The sequence below is a fragment of the Lactuca virosa genome, chromosome 5 (assembly GCF_052849685.1).
Source record: "Lactuca virosa cultivar CGN04683 chromosome 5, Lactuca_virosa_CGN04683_v6, whole genome shotgun sequence".
Classification (NCBI taxonomy): Eukaryota; Viridiplantae; Streptophyta; class Magnoliopsida; order Asterales; family Asteraceae; genus Lactuca; species Lactuca virosa.
The window spans coordinates 426,066,444-426,083,475 of NC_136430.1; the positions used below are offsets into that span (position 1 = coordinate 426,066,444).

Below are 17,032 nucleotides of genomic sequence, written 5' to 3' on the forward strand. Positions count from 1 at the left end.
AATGTTGGAACTGTCAAGAAGTGGGACATGTTAAGAGTCAATGTCCAAAGAAAGAATTGAACATTGCTGATGCTGAGAATTTTTCTGGGGATGATGCATTGTTACTCAGTATGGAAAGTTCTGTAGACTCTTGGGTCATGGATTCAGGGGCTTCGTTTCACGCCATGGACAACGGGGAAACAATGGTGAATCTAAAAGAAGGAGATTTTGGGAAGGTACAGTTGGCAAATGACGAGATGCTTCAAGTAACGGGCATAGGAGATATTGATCTGGTTACTTCATTGGGAACTACATGGAACCTGAAGAATGTCAGGGTGATTCCGGAGCTGAAAAAGAAATTGATTTCTGTTGGTCAGCTGGATAAACAAGGACTGGAAGTAAGGTTTGGTGGTGGTAAATGGAGGGTGGTCAATGGTAATTTGGTGATTGCTCATGGTATGAAGTGTGGGTCATTGTATATGGTTGAGGTACCTGCTGAGGGAAGTATGACCGTCGCGGTTAAGAATGACAAAATCTAGTTCGCTAAATCTGGTGCTAAGAGAGTTCATTTTGCAAACATGAACTCTGGAGCCAAAGAGATGTTAGCTGAACGAGTTCGAAAGTCTAAACCATTCAGGGGATTTGGTGACAATGGGAGCACGGGACGTGTTTCGGGTAAAGTTACAAAGAGTCGTTGGGTTTTGAAGACTAAGACTGAAAAATTCTCTCATGTTGGATGTTTGCTATGTTTGGAGAGTGTTAGTGGTCCTCGGTGTATCTCTGGATTTGGTGGAGTGTCCAAACCGGTTGAGACAGAGGATGAGTCGGTGGTGGGATTAGCCACGGCTGAGTTGGAGCTAGTGGGAACTTCAACTGGCCCTTCTAGATGATGATGAGGGGCGGCTGCAATTAGAAAAATTGGACTAAGTTTAGCTTGTTCTTGGGAACTGGAGGCTTGGAAGACTTGGTTGTTTTAAGATTACTGGAGAATTATTGGGTTATTTTCTCCAAGTGGGAGATTGTTGGTTGGTGGAGAAAATTGGTGGAGGAAAAGGTGGTCAAAGAAGATGGCCATAGAATTGGTGAACGTCAATTTCCAACAATTGTTTAACATTTGTGTGCTCTTATTTTTCTCTTATTTTATTGGCGTAAAGCAATATATATAATAATATATATTTGGAAGTTTATGCACATATACAGCTATATATATGTGTGTTGTGTAGCAGAGAAAGTGTGCATCAAATATAACTTGTAGAGTTATAAATTGTAATCTTATTGAGTTAATAAGAAAATCTAGTTGCAGCCCGTGGACGTAGGATTTACACCGAATCCGAACCACGTAATATTCTTGTGTTCTTCTTGCTTTATTTTCTCGTTTTGTTTGTGAGTGTGTGATAGTGTGTTTCCGCTGCGTGTACCCGGTCCGATTCCTAACACATCATTTAGTTCTAAGGTTTCAACTAATCCCCTCAAGATCACATGATCAAACAGAACATCAGTGCCCTTGTCATAAAGGATGAAAAGATCTTCATACAGCTGTTTATCAGGTTGATCAATTTTACCTTTGGCTCTTTGGAACTGAGAAAGGACAACACCAGCCTGGATGGGAAACATACTCAATATTAAAGCCTTAGTTAATTAACAAGATCAACAAAACAATCTGTATACAATCGATCGCTACTTCTGTAACTTTGTAAAATACAACAGATTTAAAGATGTAGATAGAAAACTCTTACACATTCTTTAAAATCATACGAGATATCATGATCCTGATCATAATAAATTCTACGCAAATCTTTTTCCAACAGAGCTGTAACCACCTTGTATTCTCTCATGATTTGGTTCCTCTCCAGAACCTGCTTGTAAAATCAAAAATATAAATGCTGAAGAAAGTTCTGAACACAAACATTTTCGGCATGTATAAATATCAATGCATAGTATTCAGGTATTTTTATTTTATAAAACTTGCAGATATGTTTGGCGAAACTATAACAAAACTAACCCCAATCTTTACTAAAGCCTAGTTCAAGTGTTTAGTTTAATAGTAAGAAATAACAATAATTTACATTATTTTAGGCATAAATCACACAATCAAAACAAAATATATCTAAATTTATTATTAAAACCATAGTTTTAGCTTGTGTTTACTTCTCTGTAATGTCTTTCCAATAGTTTGTTTTTAATTAGTACCAATCATGTCCTTTAAAACAAGCTATCAAAACCCTAGATCATATATATGCCAAGATTTCTCACTAAAGTTTCCCTATTTTGAGTCTAGCTTCATGCTAGGGTGGTATAAAAATTTGTAGTTCCAAAAAAAAAAAAAAAATACCAGGTTTCTATTTAGACTATGTTCTTTACTTAGAATGAAATAAGATTAATTTATGATTTCATCAATTAGCAAAACTCTAATATAAATATAAGACTTAAATAGATTACAAAATCAATGATTTTTATTATTCTTTTTATTAGTTTAGAAACAAATTAGAAAAGTAAAGTCACATAAATCTTTTGATATTATTATAGAACAAGATACAATCAACAACCAAAGTTCCAAATTATCAATTTTAGGCATGATTGAAAAAAAAAAACCCAATAGAAAACAACAAAAATTAACGAGTAGATCTGACAGGAATATACCAAATAGATCTTGCTGCCTTTACTTCCCCGTAGAAGCAACTTCCTTGTTGCTTCCAAGTTATAAAATAGTGAAATCACGGCATAATACAAACTATCATGAACTCCGTGAGTTAGATCTCGTATTTCTTCAAAAAAAATGAATTAAAATCTTTAAACTCCGAGCAAGACTAAAGAAAGGTTTTCTTACAGTAAATATGTAATCTGAGATTTCTGATATCTCATTCAACTTGTTATTTACATCCTGCATCGACCTGCTAATACATCCATCCCCCATTTCTAGAAAATCAGTGAAAGTAAACAATTTTTTTGCAACCAAAGATAAATTTCAAAAGCTTTCTAACAAAATTGAAGAAAGAAAATGGAATCACAATCCACTAGAAACTTGGGAAGGTGTGAGAAGAGTGCAAACTGCAAACATTGATGAACTGAGTTTGGATTTGGGTTTGGGTTTTGATGATTTTTTGACCTTTAATGTGGTCTTGGTTTGTTATAAGTTTTGGCCTTTTGCTATTTCTTAGTTGGCACTAAGTGTGTAATGAGCTTTTCAGTTTTGTTTTTTAGTTACTAATTATAACTTGTTTTTTAGTTACTAATTATGACACAGGTCAAAAAAAGTGGATTTGATGTGATATTTATTGTAAGGTCCATTTTACAAATTTACTATTGATAAAATAAAGTTTTTCTGTTTAAACTTTTCTTTCTTTCCATTTTATAAAAAAGTTGTATTTATTTTTTTTTAACTTAAATATACTACAAATTAAATATCTTTCTATATCTGTTGATACTCTTCCTCTTATCTATGTTAAATGGTGATATGTGTCACATTTAATGAAAGTAATAATAATTTAATACATTAGTCACCATTTAAAATAGATAGAGGATAAATAAAATGAAAATATAGAAAAATATTAATTTCTCTAAACATAATATTTTCTTTCTTTCTCTTTATTCTAAACTAGTAGTCGCATAAATTATTTTCTTTCTTTCTCTTTCTTCTATTAAGATCACATAATTGTAGTAAGCAACAATCATTTATTGAAAAAGTCAATATAAACGTATGTTAAAATTTTAAAAATTCAACCATATCATAATATATGATAAGTATTATAAAATCTTGAAAACAGTTGATGTAAAATTTGCAAGAATTAAAAATTTTACAATTTGAAAAAATCAAGTTCATATTTAAATAAATAATACAAGAATTAATTGAATGCTTCAATATTTCCGCTTAGTAATTATTTTCATTGATTGAAATTATATTGTAATGATACAAACATCAAGTTTAGTACAAAATACATACAATGTAAAATACAATAGTAAGAAACTGTATACTAAAAGATTAGGTTGAACGGGTTGATTATTACGAACATTCAAGATGGACAAAAAATCAATTAGGGAAAATGGTGGAAGGTATGTCATTCGTGAATATATTTGCATATTGACATGAAATTGAGACGTATGACACTTTGATTTGTCCCTTCACAACCTTGTCCCGAACCAAATGTATATTGATCACGATATGTTTGGTTCTATGATGTTGAATCGGGTTGTTAGCATAATTAGACTGCACTAATGGTGTCACATTATACAAGGTTAACGGTGTTGGTAGGTTTATGAAGTTATCATAGTAGATTAGGAATCCAACATGTTTCAATGCCATTGTTTGCAAAACCATGATACTTAGCTTCATCACTCGACTGTGATTGTCTTTTAGATGACCAAGATAAAAAAATATGTATGAGGAAAACACAATAACCTAAAGTGGAACCTCTAATTTTTGGGAAACCTCCCAATCTACATTAGAGAGACTTTGAGTCCTCGATATATCGAGGAAATAAGCTACATATTGTATGCATGTGGTAGCACCACATATGTAAATTCTAGTAACATAAAAGTTTTAACAATGGGTGGTAGGGCCGAGAGCGTTGATCTGGATGTGGGTATAGAATGGAAAGGAATCATTGTTGTTGATGTGGTAGCAAGTAATGTGTAGAAAAATGAAGATGAAGCCTATGTGACATCGGTGGTTGGTGTCAACAAGGTGGCGTTAGGGAGAGTTAGTGGGGTGAGGAAGTGTAGGAAGCGAGTGGAATATGTGTTAGGTTCGCCGGTATCAATGTCTAGAAATGAATAAGATTGTTAGTTATTGTGTGTCACGGAATCGAATGCGAACAAAGTTTAATCAAATGTTACATGCATTGAAATGATGATTATATTGGTAGTGAGATTTAGATATTAATATCCTCGATAGTGGGAAGGATATCTAGGGAAGACATACAGAGTAGTGCAAGGGGCAAGTTTGTGGGTGGTCACGATATGATGGTAGAAAAGGCATCCAGAAATTTGTAAACGATAGGATATTAATTAAATATGTAGCGATATGTAAGGCTTCTATCCAATAAAGCTTGAAACATAACGGTATGGATTATATTGTTGAGTGTGTAACGTCCCAAAAGGAAAAAGGCATGACATTATTAGATAACTAAAACGCAATCGAACAAGTTTTCCTAATTAACACACATGACATAAACTAGATTTGTTAATATCCATAAAAAGAATCAAATGACTAGATACACAATGTTGAAAAACTTGGTGACCAGGATTGTAGATGCTAATACAAAAGACACTATGAGAGAGAGAGAGAGAGAGAGAGAGAGAGAGAGAGAGAGAGAGAGAGAGAGAGAGAGAGAGAGATTAATGCTTGAGGAGTTGGTCGAGTGGATGGATAAAGGTCATCCATTCTTGTATATCGTACAAGGTTTTTAAAAGTTTAATAATCCTTCACAAAAAAAAAAAGTAAAACTCATCAAATTCTATATATCACTTATTATCATGAATAAACTGACGAAAAAAATGCAACTACTTTAGGTAAAACGTACCCTAAATATCATATTGTTAAAAGTAAAATAAAGAAATCAATAAAGTAGAACATGTAACAATATGTTATAACTCGGTCACTTCAACTCTCTTCTTAATTCTTGGATACCGCATATTGTTGTGGAACTATGCATTTGATGACTCTCCCTTCACCACATGCCACCATATACACACTATCCACCAAGCCCCTTGATAACATCATTTTTGTATTTTGGTTGACGTATTTCTTTGCGACGACTATAATATGGAAGAAAAAAAATTTGGGAGAGATTTTTTCCTCCATATTTGAATAGAATGAGGATGAAAGAGGCGACCTAAAGTAATTTGATATTTAACATTTTTTTTTCTATTTACTTGGCATGCTAAATCAGTTTTGTTTTATGTTTATGATTGTTTTAGTTATAATTCATTTTCAACCAAAAAGTTATTATATTTATAACTCTTGTTATGTCTTTTAGGATTTTTTTTAATTTATATTTTATGTTTTTTGTATGTGTAACTTGATGAAGCCCTTTAATTCTTTTTTATATGCTTAAATTTAAAGTGTATATTGTTTTATTTTCTAATTTTTTATTTGTCATTTGAATGATAGATACTAGTATACTGTTATTTACATTTAGATTTTGATTAGAATTTGTGATTGTATTAAACTTGATACATTGATAACCTTGTTTTTGACAAATCTTATTGTTGTCAATTGTTGAAAAAGTGAGACGTTTTTTTTGGAAATGGCCGATAATGTAACGCCCGAAGATTCGGACTAGTCAATTTAGAGACAATGAGCGTCAAAAATGATTATTTGATGGAGATTATTTACAATAAACAATCTCAACCAAGTTATAATATATGTCACAAGGGTTCCGTACATATAAAGAACGTCGAAATCCGAGTTATAACGAAGAAGTTATGACATGTCGAAGTTTTACGGCAAAATCAGCACGACACCGGGAATCGTAAAAAGTGAATTTTTCATAAACTACTTTTTAGCCTTAGAGATCTAAATGAAAGTTGTAGTATACATTAAACTGAGAACATACATAAAAATAATGCCCAAATCTGACTTCGTATGAGGAAGTTGTGATTTTTCTAAGATTTGACATAGCAGTGCACAGTCCGGAATTCAAATTTTAGATCGATCGATTTTTGGCCATCGCAACCTAAATGGGAATTGAATATGTCATTAATAGGAGCTCAACGATAAAAAGACAGACAAAAACGGAGTCCGTATGAGGAAGTTATGAATTTTCTATGATTTGGCATAGCAGTGTGCATCCCGGAATTCGAATTTTAGATCGGTCGATTTTTAGCCAAAATAATCTAAACAAGAAATGAAGATATCATTAATAGGAGTTCAACGATAAAAATACAGTCGAAAACGGAGCTCGTATGAGAAAGATATGGACGGAACTTAGTCCCTACTCTTCGAGCGCGGCGAATTCGATACAGTTTTGTAAATCTGAGATAGAATGAGAATTAGCCGACGAGGTCTAAATAAAAGTTGTAGTACTCGTAAATACCAACGTGTGAATATAAAGAACGTCAATAATAGAGCTCCTATGTTAAAGATATGGATGAAACTTAGTCCCTACACTTCGAGCGAGATAAATTTGATATAGTTTTGTAAATCGGAGATAGAATGAGAATTAGCTGACGGGGTCTAAATGAAAATTGTAGTACTCATAAATACCAATACGTGGATATAAAGAACGTAGAAAACAGATCTCGTACGCGGAAGATACAAACGAAACTTAGGGCCTACTCTATGATCAAACCCCTATAAATAAAGGATGAATTCTTCATATTTTCTTCACACCATAAGCCTTTCTTTCTCTCTCTAACTTCTCTCTAGACTCCCAAAAACCCTCTAAATCCCTATTAACCTCAAGGTGCTAGAGGAAAGCCGCGGAGCGCCCGAAGGCTCCGAGAAAAAGAGCTTTTCGGCTCAGAAGCTCTGCTTCAGCGAAGCCCGGTTTTTAGCAAAACCCGTTGTAAGTGAGATACGCTTACCCTACTTTAAATATAGCTTATATTTAAATATAATATCGTTATTATGAACCTATAAATAATATCTATCAGTTATTCAAAGTCGTTATACTGATTGATCTACTTACGGGAATGATGTCTAGGATGTGATTTAGTGAGGTGTTTAAAGTGGGATTTCCAAACAATATACTTTGTATAGCAAACGGACCCTACCTCCGATATGATCCTACCTGGTTGTTCCTTACTTGATAGATCATGAAAATAGACTCTGAGTTAATGAAGAATCTAGACTAATAATTAATCGCAATAAATATTAGACTAAATCTAGTGGTAATGATACTAGGTTTCGTCGAAGGAAATTATATTGTTAAGAAGCGAAGCGCTATCACAATTTGGAATCATCACTTTAACAAGTGAGTGCATAGTTACTTTCATCTTACACATAGATATGAAGTATTTAATATAAATTACGTGTTATGTGTGCATATTATCTGTGTTATTGATATCTATGCTGGATGAACAAAAATATACATGTTTTATTTATCTTAAATTGTACATGTATTTTATACCTATAAGTATGATGTAACACCCATAAAACTCATGCCAATTTTAAACTTTTAAAAACATTTCAAATACTAAAAGTTATTACAAAAAAGGTTTCCAAAATAGTTTCATATCAGAGAATCCCATAAATCCAAATCAAAATATGAGGGAGTGTACGGTCACGCCTTCGCCTTCTCGCGGTCATCCGTTGTACCTGAAACAATAATCGATAAATGTAAGCTCGAAGGCTTAGTGAGTTACCCCCAAAATACCAACCTCATACAACCATAAACATATCATATAACAAACACAGAACAGCCATGCATCTCGAGTCTTCAGTGTGACTGGTCCGCCCTCATACAACCATAAACATATCATATAACAAGCTCCGTGTCCTGTTTCAACTCCAAGAACTCTTGAGCTAGCCGCTCACGCTCGACCTGCGGAATGTAGCGGGAGCGAAACATCTCCCTAAACTGATCCCAAGAAATTGCAGCTCTCCGCTCATCCGAATAAGACTGTGTCATCAATCTCCACCAGTCCTTCGCCCCGGATCTCAACATGTTCAGCACACCTGACCTTCTGGTCTGTTTAAGACCATAAAGAGATTTTAATAACCTACAAACTCTGATATCATTATTTGAATGATATCCTTCAGGTTGACACATATATACACATTCAGACAAATTTCCATATAAAAAGCATTGTTAATATCCAGTTGATAAAGAGGCCAAGAATTATAAACAGCTAATGAAATAACCACACGAACAATAACTATTTTGGCTACAGGAGAAAAGGTCTCCTCATAATCTATACCTTCCCTTTGATTATAGCCTTTAGCCACAAGCCTGACTTTATATCTTTCTATATCACCGTTGGATTTATATTTTATTTTATAAATCCAACGACACCCTATTGCTTTTCTTCCTTTTGGAAGGTTAGTAATTTCCCAGGTATTGTTTCTATAGAGGGCTTCCATTTCCTCATTCATATCTTTGATCCAATTTGGATCTAAAGCTGCTTCACTATAGTTTTTTGGTTCAACAGTTTTATTAAGACTAGAAATAAAACAAAAAGTTTCATTATTAAGAGCTGAATAGTTTACAGTCCTTTCAATTCCATATTTATGATTACCCTCTACAACATAATCACTAAATCTAACTGGCATGTGAACATTTCGTCCAGATCTAGTGATCCTAGTTGACAAATTATCAGAAGGATTAAAATTAATTGAATCACTTTCCTCAGTCAGTGTAGAAGAACTTGGAAACATCTCATCAGAAGGAGGCACATATGCCTCACCAGTCCGGTTGCTGACATTAGGGGGGCAAGTCTCATCCAGGTCATGGTCTGCATTAGCACCATCCATCTGATGGTCACTTCCAAAGTTATCTACCCTAGTGTTATCTAGAATAAAACTAGAATCTAATGACTCATCATAGGAAAACAGGTCATTTGAATTCACAGTGACAACTGATTTATCAGTCAAAGATAAAGTTTTAAGCTTGAAAGGAAACATTGATTCATAAAATTTTACACCCCTGGAAACAAAAACAAAATTGGAATCAAGACTAAGAACTTTATAACCCTTTTTATCATAAGTATAACCAAGAAAAATGCACTTATCAGCTCTTTCAGAAAATTTATTAGAATTATTCAACTTAGTGACAAAAACACAAACATCCAAACACTCTAAGCTTATCAAAAACAGGTGCACTATTATAAACAAGTTTTTTAGGGAGAAGAACCATTTAATACAGAAGTAGGTGTTCTATTAATCAGGAAAACTGAAGTTAAAATGGCATCTCCCCAGTACTTAACTTGTACCAGATTGAAAAATTAAGGACCTAGCAACATTTAAAATATGTCTGTGTTTCCTCTCCACGACTCCATTCTGTTGTGGCGTATGAACAAAAGACGTTTGATGTAAAATTCCTTTTGATTCAAATAACTGCTCATTCTATTGTTTAAAAACTCAGTACCATTATTAGATCTAACAACCTTGATTTTAACACAAAACTGATTGAGCAAAATATTAAAGAAAATAAGAACACAATCATAAACTTCATCTTTATACTTTAACAGATAAACCCAAGTTGCCCTAGTAAAGTCATCCACAATAGTCAAAAAATATCTAAATCCTTCTGTAGTTGTCACTCTATAGGGACCCCAGACATCTAAATGAATTAACTCACCAAGTTCAGAACTAGTATGTTGATTAACGGGAAAAGGTTATCTGGTTTGTTTAGCTTTATGAAAAATATCACAAGCTGGAAGAGTTTCATTTCCAATTTTAAGTCTATGTTTTAAAGAACTCAAAGCTTGATTAGAAGGATGATCAAGTCTATTATGCCAAGTTAGTTTAGACACACAACAAATAGAAGAAGAAATAGAAGAACTAGATAGATTACCTGAAGGTACATTATTTATGTAATAGAGACCTGCAGACTCTCTACCATTCCCCACCATCACCTTTGACTGTAAATCCTGAAATTTGCAATTATGCTCAATAAAACAACCTCACAATTACTATATTTGCAAACTTTATGAACAGGCAAAAAAATTAACATTGAAATCGGGAACAACAAAAACATCAAATAGTGTTAAAGAGTTAGATAAATTCATATTGCCAATTTTTTTAATTTTAGCTGATGTACCATTAGGATGGCTAACTAGTAGATCTAACTTAGACACATCCACAGTGTCATGAAGTAGTGACTCAGAAGCAATTCTATGTTGATTAGCTCCTGAGGCAACTATCCATTTTTGGCTATTAACAGAAGCATTAAAAGCTTTAAACAAACAAGTACCTGCCATATTTGCACTAACAGAGGATTCTTCATTCACTTGCTTATCATCAGTAAATTGTAAAAGTCTAATATATTGATCCTTAGTAAGTTGATGAAACTCAGAGTCCCCAATAGAATCAGAAAAATTATTAGTACTAGCACTTCCAGAAGAAGTGGTAGTTGAGTTTGCAGAAAAGTTTTTAACAAAATTATTCTGATTATTAGTTTCATTTCTTGACCTAAAATCCTTAGGATATCCAATTATCTTGTAACACTTCTCTATGGTATGACCTTTAATACCACAATTCTTACATTGAACAATTTGACCCTTATTCTTATTAGTATTAGGTATGTTATTAAACCTGCTATTAAAAGCAGATGACTGAGATTTAGTCACAGACTGAGATGTTTGGAGAGAAGTCAAAGAACCATTTCTTTGAAGTGATTCTTCTCTTGACACAATAGAAAAAGCAGTTTTCACATTAGGTAAAGGATCCATTAATAAAATGTGACTTTTGACTTGACTGTATGAATCATCAAGTCTAGACAAAAACCGCATAAGCTTCATGAGATTAGAGTGATCCTTCAGTTTACTAGAAGCATCACATGTACATTCAGTTAAACTAGTATGACCATCAAACTCTTTACATAAGGAATCAAGCTTATTGAAGTAATCTGACAGAGAAATACCATTTTGTTTAAGAGAATTAATTTGTTGGTGAATACTAAAAACAACAGATCCATCAGACTTATTGTAGGTTTCAAAAAGATTTTCCCAAATATCCTCTGCTACTTCAGAATAAGCTTGACTCTGATAAATGGAGTCAGAAATAGAAGATAACAGCCAAGAACAAACAACAACATTAGCCCTGTCCAATTTAGTTTTCTTTGACTCATCGACACTGCTCTTTTTAAAAGAACCATCAACAAATCCTAATTTATTTCTTGCCTTAAGGGCCGTAGAAATGGAACTTCTCCATAACCTAAAGTTTTCATCACCAGTTAACTTGGTTGTAATAATAGAAGTAACAACATTATCAGAAGGGTGAATGTAGAGAGGATCATCAAAGTTAATCTGATCATCCTTCCCACTTCCACCAGGTGGATCAGTAGAACCACCCGTCATAGAAGCAAATGAAAACAATCAAGATCAAATGAAAAACAATCAAGATCAAATGAAAACAATCAAGAAAACTTGCCCATGTATTGATCTTATGTCTAGATGGTCACCACATATGTTGGGGCCCAAGACAATCAGCACAGAGGAAAATACATAACAAATATACAAAAAGAAAACAACTAGTGTACATAGGACACCAGGATCTCTCAAAACAGATATATAACAAAGAGGTAAAAGAACAAGAAGATCCTCACAAAGCTTTTGAGACGAGACAAGAATGAGAATCGACTCTCTTTGTCCGTTCTCAACTAGGGTTTATCGGTGATGAAATCCGACCCCTAGTGAGTTATTTCAGACTAGGAGATTAATCGATTAGGTTTTCAACCGATGAGACTGTAGTGCAACCAACGAAACCACCACAGCAATAGCCTGCAAGATCACAAACAACCTTGCAGTACCAGGATCTAAAAGAAAACACAAATGTTCGATTTGATTCACAGATAAAACCCTAAATCGAAATGAACATCCAGAAGAACACAGTTGATGAAGTAAAAGATTGGAGTTCAGAAGAACCCGAACCCTTAACCAAACAAACAATTGTGACAATCAAATCAACAAACATGGAAGAAAAGAACAAGATTCAGAAGTTACCAGTACGATCGTGAGATGAGCAGAACTCAACGAGCGTCACAAGAACAACAAAGGAGCCTAAGCTCTGATACCCTGTAAAGAAACGTAATCAACACAAAATCTTCCCAACATCATCATTTCATTCACTATGAAACAGATGATTTACATCAACAAATTACAAACCCTAAACTGAAACCCTAAACTGAAGATGAGAGAGAACTAAGAATACAGATGAAAATATCTCGACTCATACACCAAATGAATCCATCTAACACATTATATACATCAGATCACTTAAGCATCGGGTATGATCCATTAACCCGCGTGTATACCCATCATCTGCACAATCAATTCACAATACACCCCCACAAATATACAATAGTACAACTTTTACCCTATAATTAATAAATTAATGTTTAAGTTTGGAAACACTTATTAACACTCTTTTCAACATAATCCATAAACTGTATTGCAAACTACATATAGACAATTAATTAATTATAATTTTCTTAATGGAGTTACTTCAAGTTATGATTTTATATTAAAACTTTTAAATACATATCATCATGAAAAGTTGGTCTAGGGGTGATCACTTGGGAATTAAGCACTCTGTTAGGGTTTCCAACGTATCACTTGAAACAGTTAATGTTAGAAGATATATCAAGAACCTGCCCGTAAAGGTAGCTCAAATCCACGTAAATTCTTGTGTCATGTTTTCTTGTTATTCTTTTGCTTGCATCGCATAACGCACTGTCACTCGAAAAGGAACTACCATTTGCCACATGTACGGATCCCACTAGTTTTAATCTTAGGGTGATTTGCATGTATTATCCTCATCTCATTTTGAACACCTTTTTTTTTGAGAAATTAAATAGCCTCCTATATTTTCTTCCTGCTTATCCTCTTACCCATGTGAAATTGTGACAAGTATCATATTTTGATAAAATTAATAACATTTTAAAAGATTTGTTATTAGTTTACATAGGTAGAAGGATATAAGTAGGAATAAAAGTAGGAGGATCTTTAATTTCTCATTTTTTTTTTGAAGGGCCAGCAAGAAGCTAAAGCCCAAAAAGAAAAGAAAAAGGAAACAAAATAGAGACTGTTAATAAATTAGATAATAAATTATCTGTTGCATTATTCTAACAAGGAAGTACCCTTTCTAATCTTCTAGACATTTGATCGAACCTCGATTGAAACATGGATGCATGCTGGGAATGAATTGTGTCGTACGACGAAGCAGATCTTGACAAACCAAACTCTGATACCCAACTTTGCATTACGCAGCCTTATAACCCAATGGTGTGAGACAAATGGGATAAAATCACGAAATGGAGTGATTCCTCCCATTTCTCGCACTCCTATGGACTATGTTTTGATATACAAATACATCCAGTAGCTCAAATCCAATGGTCTGCATCAACAACGTACTGGTGCTGGTGAGATTTCCCTTCTGTCAAGAAGAAATTCTGAGGTCCGTGCAGCCATTGTCGAGGCTGGTGCAATCCCATTACTCTTGGAACTTCTGGAGAAGAAAACAAGGGATCCACTCACGCAAGAATATGCATTGATAGCTCTTCTTAACCTCTCCCTCTGTGAGGCAAACAAAAGGTGTATAGTTTCTAATGAGGGAATCCCCATTATAATTGAGGTCATGAAGAGCAGTTCAGTCGAAAGTTGTGAACATGGTGCAGCGATCCTTTTCAGCCTTGCTGTGAACGATGACAAGAGGTTTCTTATTGGTTCGTTGGGAGGAATAAAACCTCTTGTATGGCTGTTGTGTAATGGGACTGAAAGGGGTCAAAAGGACGCCTCAAATGCGTTGTATAACTTGTTCTTGTATAAGAGTAACATAGCTAAGGCTTTGAGAGACGGCATTGTTACGGAACTGATGATTCATGTTAGAGAGCCACAAGGGCGTATGAAGGATGAAGCTCTCGTTCTTTTGGACATGATCAAGAGACACCATGATGCCGCAGATGTTTTAGATGCAGAAGACCCGGTTTATGACCTGGTAAATGCTGTATGGACTGGATCCCCCTTGAACAAAGAGAATGCAGCATCAGTTTTGTTGCAGCTTTGTTCTAAACATCCAAAGCATATAGACGATGCAAAAAAACTTGGAGTAGAACGGTATTTAGTGAATCTGAAAGATTATGGTTCTTATAGAGGGAAGAAAAAGGCGAGACAGTTGCTGGAGATGATAACCGCACACACCAAGCAAAGGAAACGGGCGCGGACAGAAACAAATGTTGGGTCCGGGTCCGGGTCTAGCCGGGCACAAAGAATGCGCAATATGTGAAAAGTCATTATTATCCTTTTTTATTATTATAATGAAACTCTTTTCTCCTTTTTAGGATCTTTATTTCTTTCTTTTTCTAGTTCGGTTTTGGCGTTTTCCTTTCGAATTATAATGATTAGACCATCTATCTAATTTCCCTTGCAAATGTTCTCAAGTGCCATGTTTTCTTAAGCTTCTTTTAAGATTTGGAAGTCTTAAAAACTTAACCAACTATATTAGAATAGTATATTTATATAACTAATGCATGTTTTATAGCTTGGAAACCACAAGCTACGAAGAAGTTGCTTCGACAGGTAAATAAATTGGCAGCAAGATCTATGTGGTATATTAACACTACAAGAAACGTGATCATTAGCAGCGACACGGGTCGCTGATAAAGAGTGCGGTTGTTGCTGCTAAAGCTATTTGCGACGACCTGTCGCCGCAAAAGGGTCGCCGCTAATACTATGTCGCTGCTAATGAATCGTCGCCGCGAATACATGTTGTCGCCGCTAATGCTTTGTCGCCACTAATACCTATGTGTCGCCGCTAAAGTCGTTGCCGCTAAAATATTTTCCATTTTTTTATTTAACATTAAAATTTTAAGAAACAATATAACATGCATAAAAACAGCTATAAAACTTAATTTTGCAGAAATATTAATAAAAAATATTAGTTCATACACAACCGATCCAAAATATTCATCCAAACAACGTGCAATATATCCAAAATATTAACTCAAACAAAACATTTCATAAAATCCTAAAAAAGTAGCTACTCGTCCTCATCACTCCTATTGTTTCCTTCGTTATCATTTCGTAGCGGCAATGAGCGAAACCAGTCTTCCAGTACAGCAGAACTGGTCGGGTCCTTTAGTATTGTTTGCAACATTCCAACTACAAAGAAAACAAAATATATTACCAACGTATCATAATAGCATTGTAGTTTGCAAAAGTTACCAAAATAAGAAATACCAACATATCAAACTATAACCAACATATCATTATAACATTCTACTTTCCACATACAATTAAACACACATCATACACAATATTGCATATACATTATAGCATTGTACTTCTTCTTTTTTTCATTTTTCCATTATAACATTGTGCTTTCAAAAAAATTACCAAACTACAAAATACCAAAATATCAAACTATGCTCATCGAAAGGAAGGATCTTGTTGAGAGCAGACGATTTGGGATTATAGGATGTCGACATGGCAACTTGAGTGTATCAAAACCCGCTCTGATACCCAATTGAAGGTTTGTATTGATCGAATACACTTCAAGTATGAATAACAAATAACAAACTAACAACGAAAAGATTAAACAGAAAAACAAAGAACACAAGTTATCACAAAGATGCTTTCACTAAGAAAGTGGGTTTTCACTAAGAGTACGAAGGTCACAAAGACGGTCACCAAGACATTACATTAGGCTTTCACCCTAATGTTGAATATATATGGTTACAATAACTGAAATCTCACTAATTAAGGGATGTATACCTATCTAAGTATCCTAATCACAAAGATTACGGATCAGATATATATTCTATATATATGTATATCTGCCTAATATATAAAGACCATAAAGATCATTATCTTCACGCTAATGCTGATAAGATCTTGTGTTGGCGATAGCGCTGGCATTCGCAGTGGCGGTCAGCATGTAAAGTGTTTGAATCATCAAATCATAAGGTGTGACCTTACACATTCCATGAATACTCCTTCTCGCAATGGGATAGTCAAAACCACACAACACCTAAATCTTCATATCTCTTTTGTCTCCCCTGTCCCTAGGTCACACTTACAGGCTATTTAGGACCCTAACTGGCATTAGGATATGAACGATGAGTATAATGCTCTTATTTCTAATATGACCTGGATTTTGGTACCAACACCCCCTGGGGTCAACATTGTTCGATTTATGTGGCTATTTCGCCACAAATTCCATGCAAATGGCTCTCTCTCTCTCTCTCTCTCTCTCACTACAAAGGACTCCTTGTAGCTAACGCTTACAATCAACAACAAAGTATAGACCGTGATGAGACTTTCATTCTGATTGTCAAACCGGCCACCATACGTACTATTCTTAGCCTTGCAGTATCTCGGGACTGGCCTATACATCAACTAGATGTCAAGAATGCATTTATTCATGTCCATCTTCAGGAGACTACATACATACATC

At 34.4% G+C, this 17,032-nt stretch overlaps 1 protein-coding gene and 1 pseudogene across 1 annotated transcript; one reads left to right on the top strand and one right to left on the bottom strand.

Moving 5' to 3' along the window:
- Positions 1-8,632: 8,632 nt before the first annotated feature.
- LOC145114111 (uncharacterized) lies at positions 8,633-11,937 on the bottom strand. Its single transcript, XM_079050119.1, has 6 exons — positions 10,591-11,937; positions 10,434-10,509; positions 10,218-10,321; positions 10,100-10,123; positions 9,870-9,982; positions 8,633-9,563 (listed from the first exon to the last, which is right to left on the bottom strand). The coding sequence occupies exons 1-6, from the start codon at positions 11,935-11,937 to the stop codon at positions 8,633-8,635; spliced, it is 2,595 nt and encodes an 864-aa protein (XP_078906245.1).
- A 512-nt stretch (positions 11,938-12,449) lies between these two features.
- On the top strand, positions 12,450-14,863 carry LOC145114112 (U-box domain-containing protein 13 pseudogene; annotated as a pseudogene).
- The last annotated feature ends 2,169 nt before the right edge of the window (positions 14,864-17,032 follow it).

What these genes read in the sequence shown, in the direction of transcription:
- LOC145114111 (XM_079050119.1), bottom strand. Translation starts at nt 11,937, where the DNA reads ATGACGGGTGGTTCTACTGATCCACCTGGTGGAAGTGGGAAGGATGAT. An exon ending in ACATACTAGTTCTGAACTTG is followed by an intron (nt 10,124 to 10,217) that starts GTGAGTTAATTC and finishes TGACTTTACTAG; the next exon opens with GGCAACTTGGGTTTATCTGT. An exon ending in ACTTGGGTTTATCTGTTAAA is followed by an intron (nt 9,983 to 10,099) that starts GTATAAAGATGA and finishes TTTAAACAATAG; the next exon opens with AATGAGCAGTTATTTGAATC.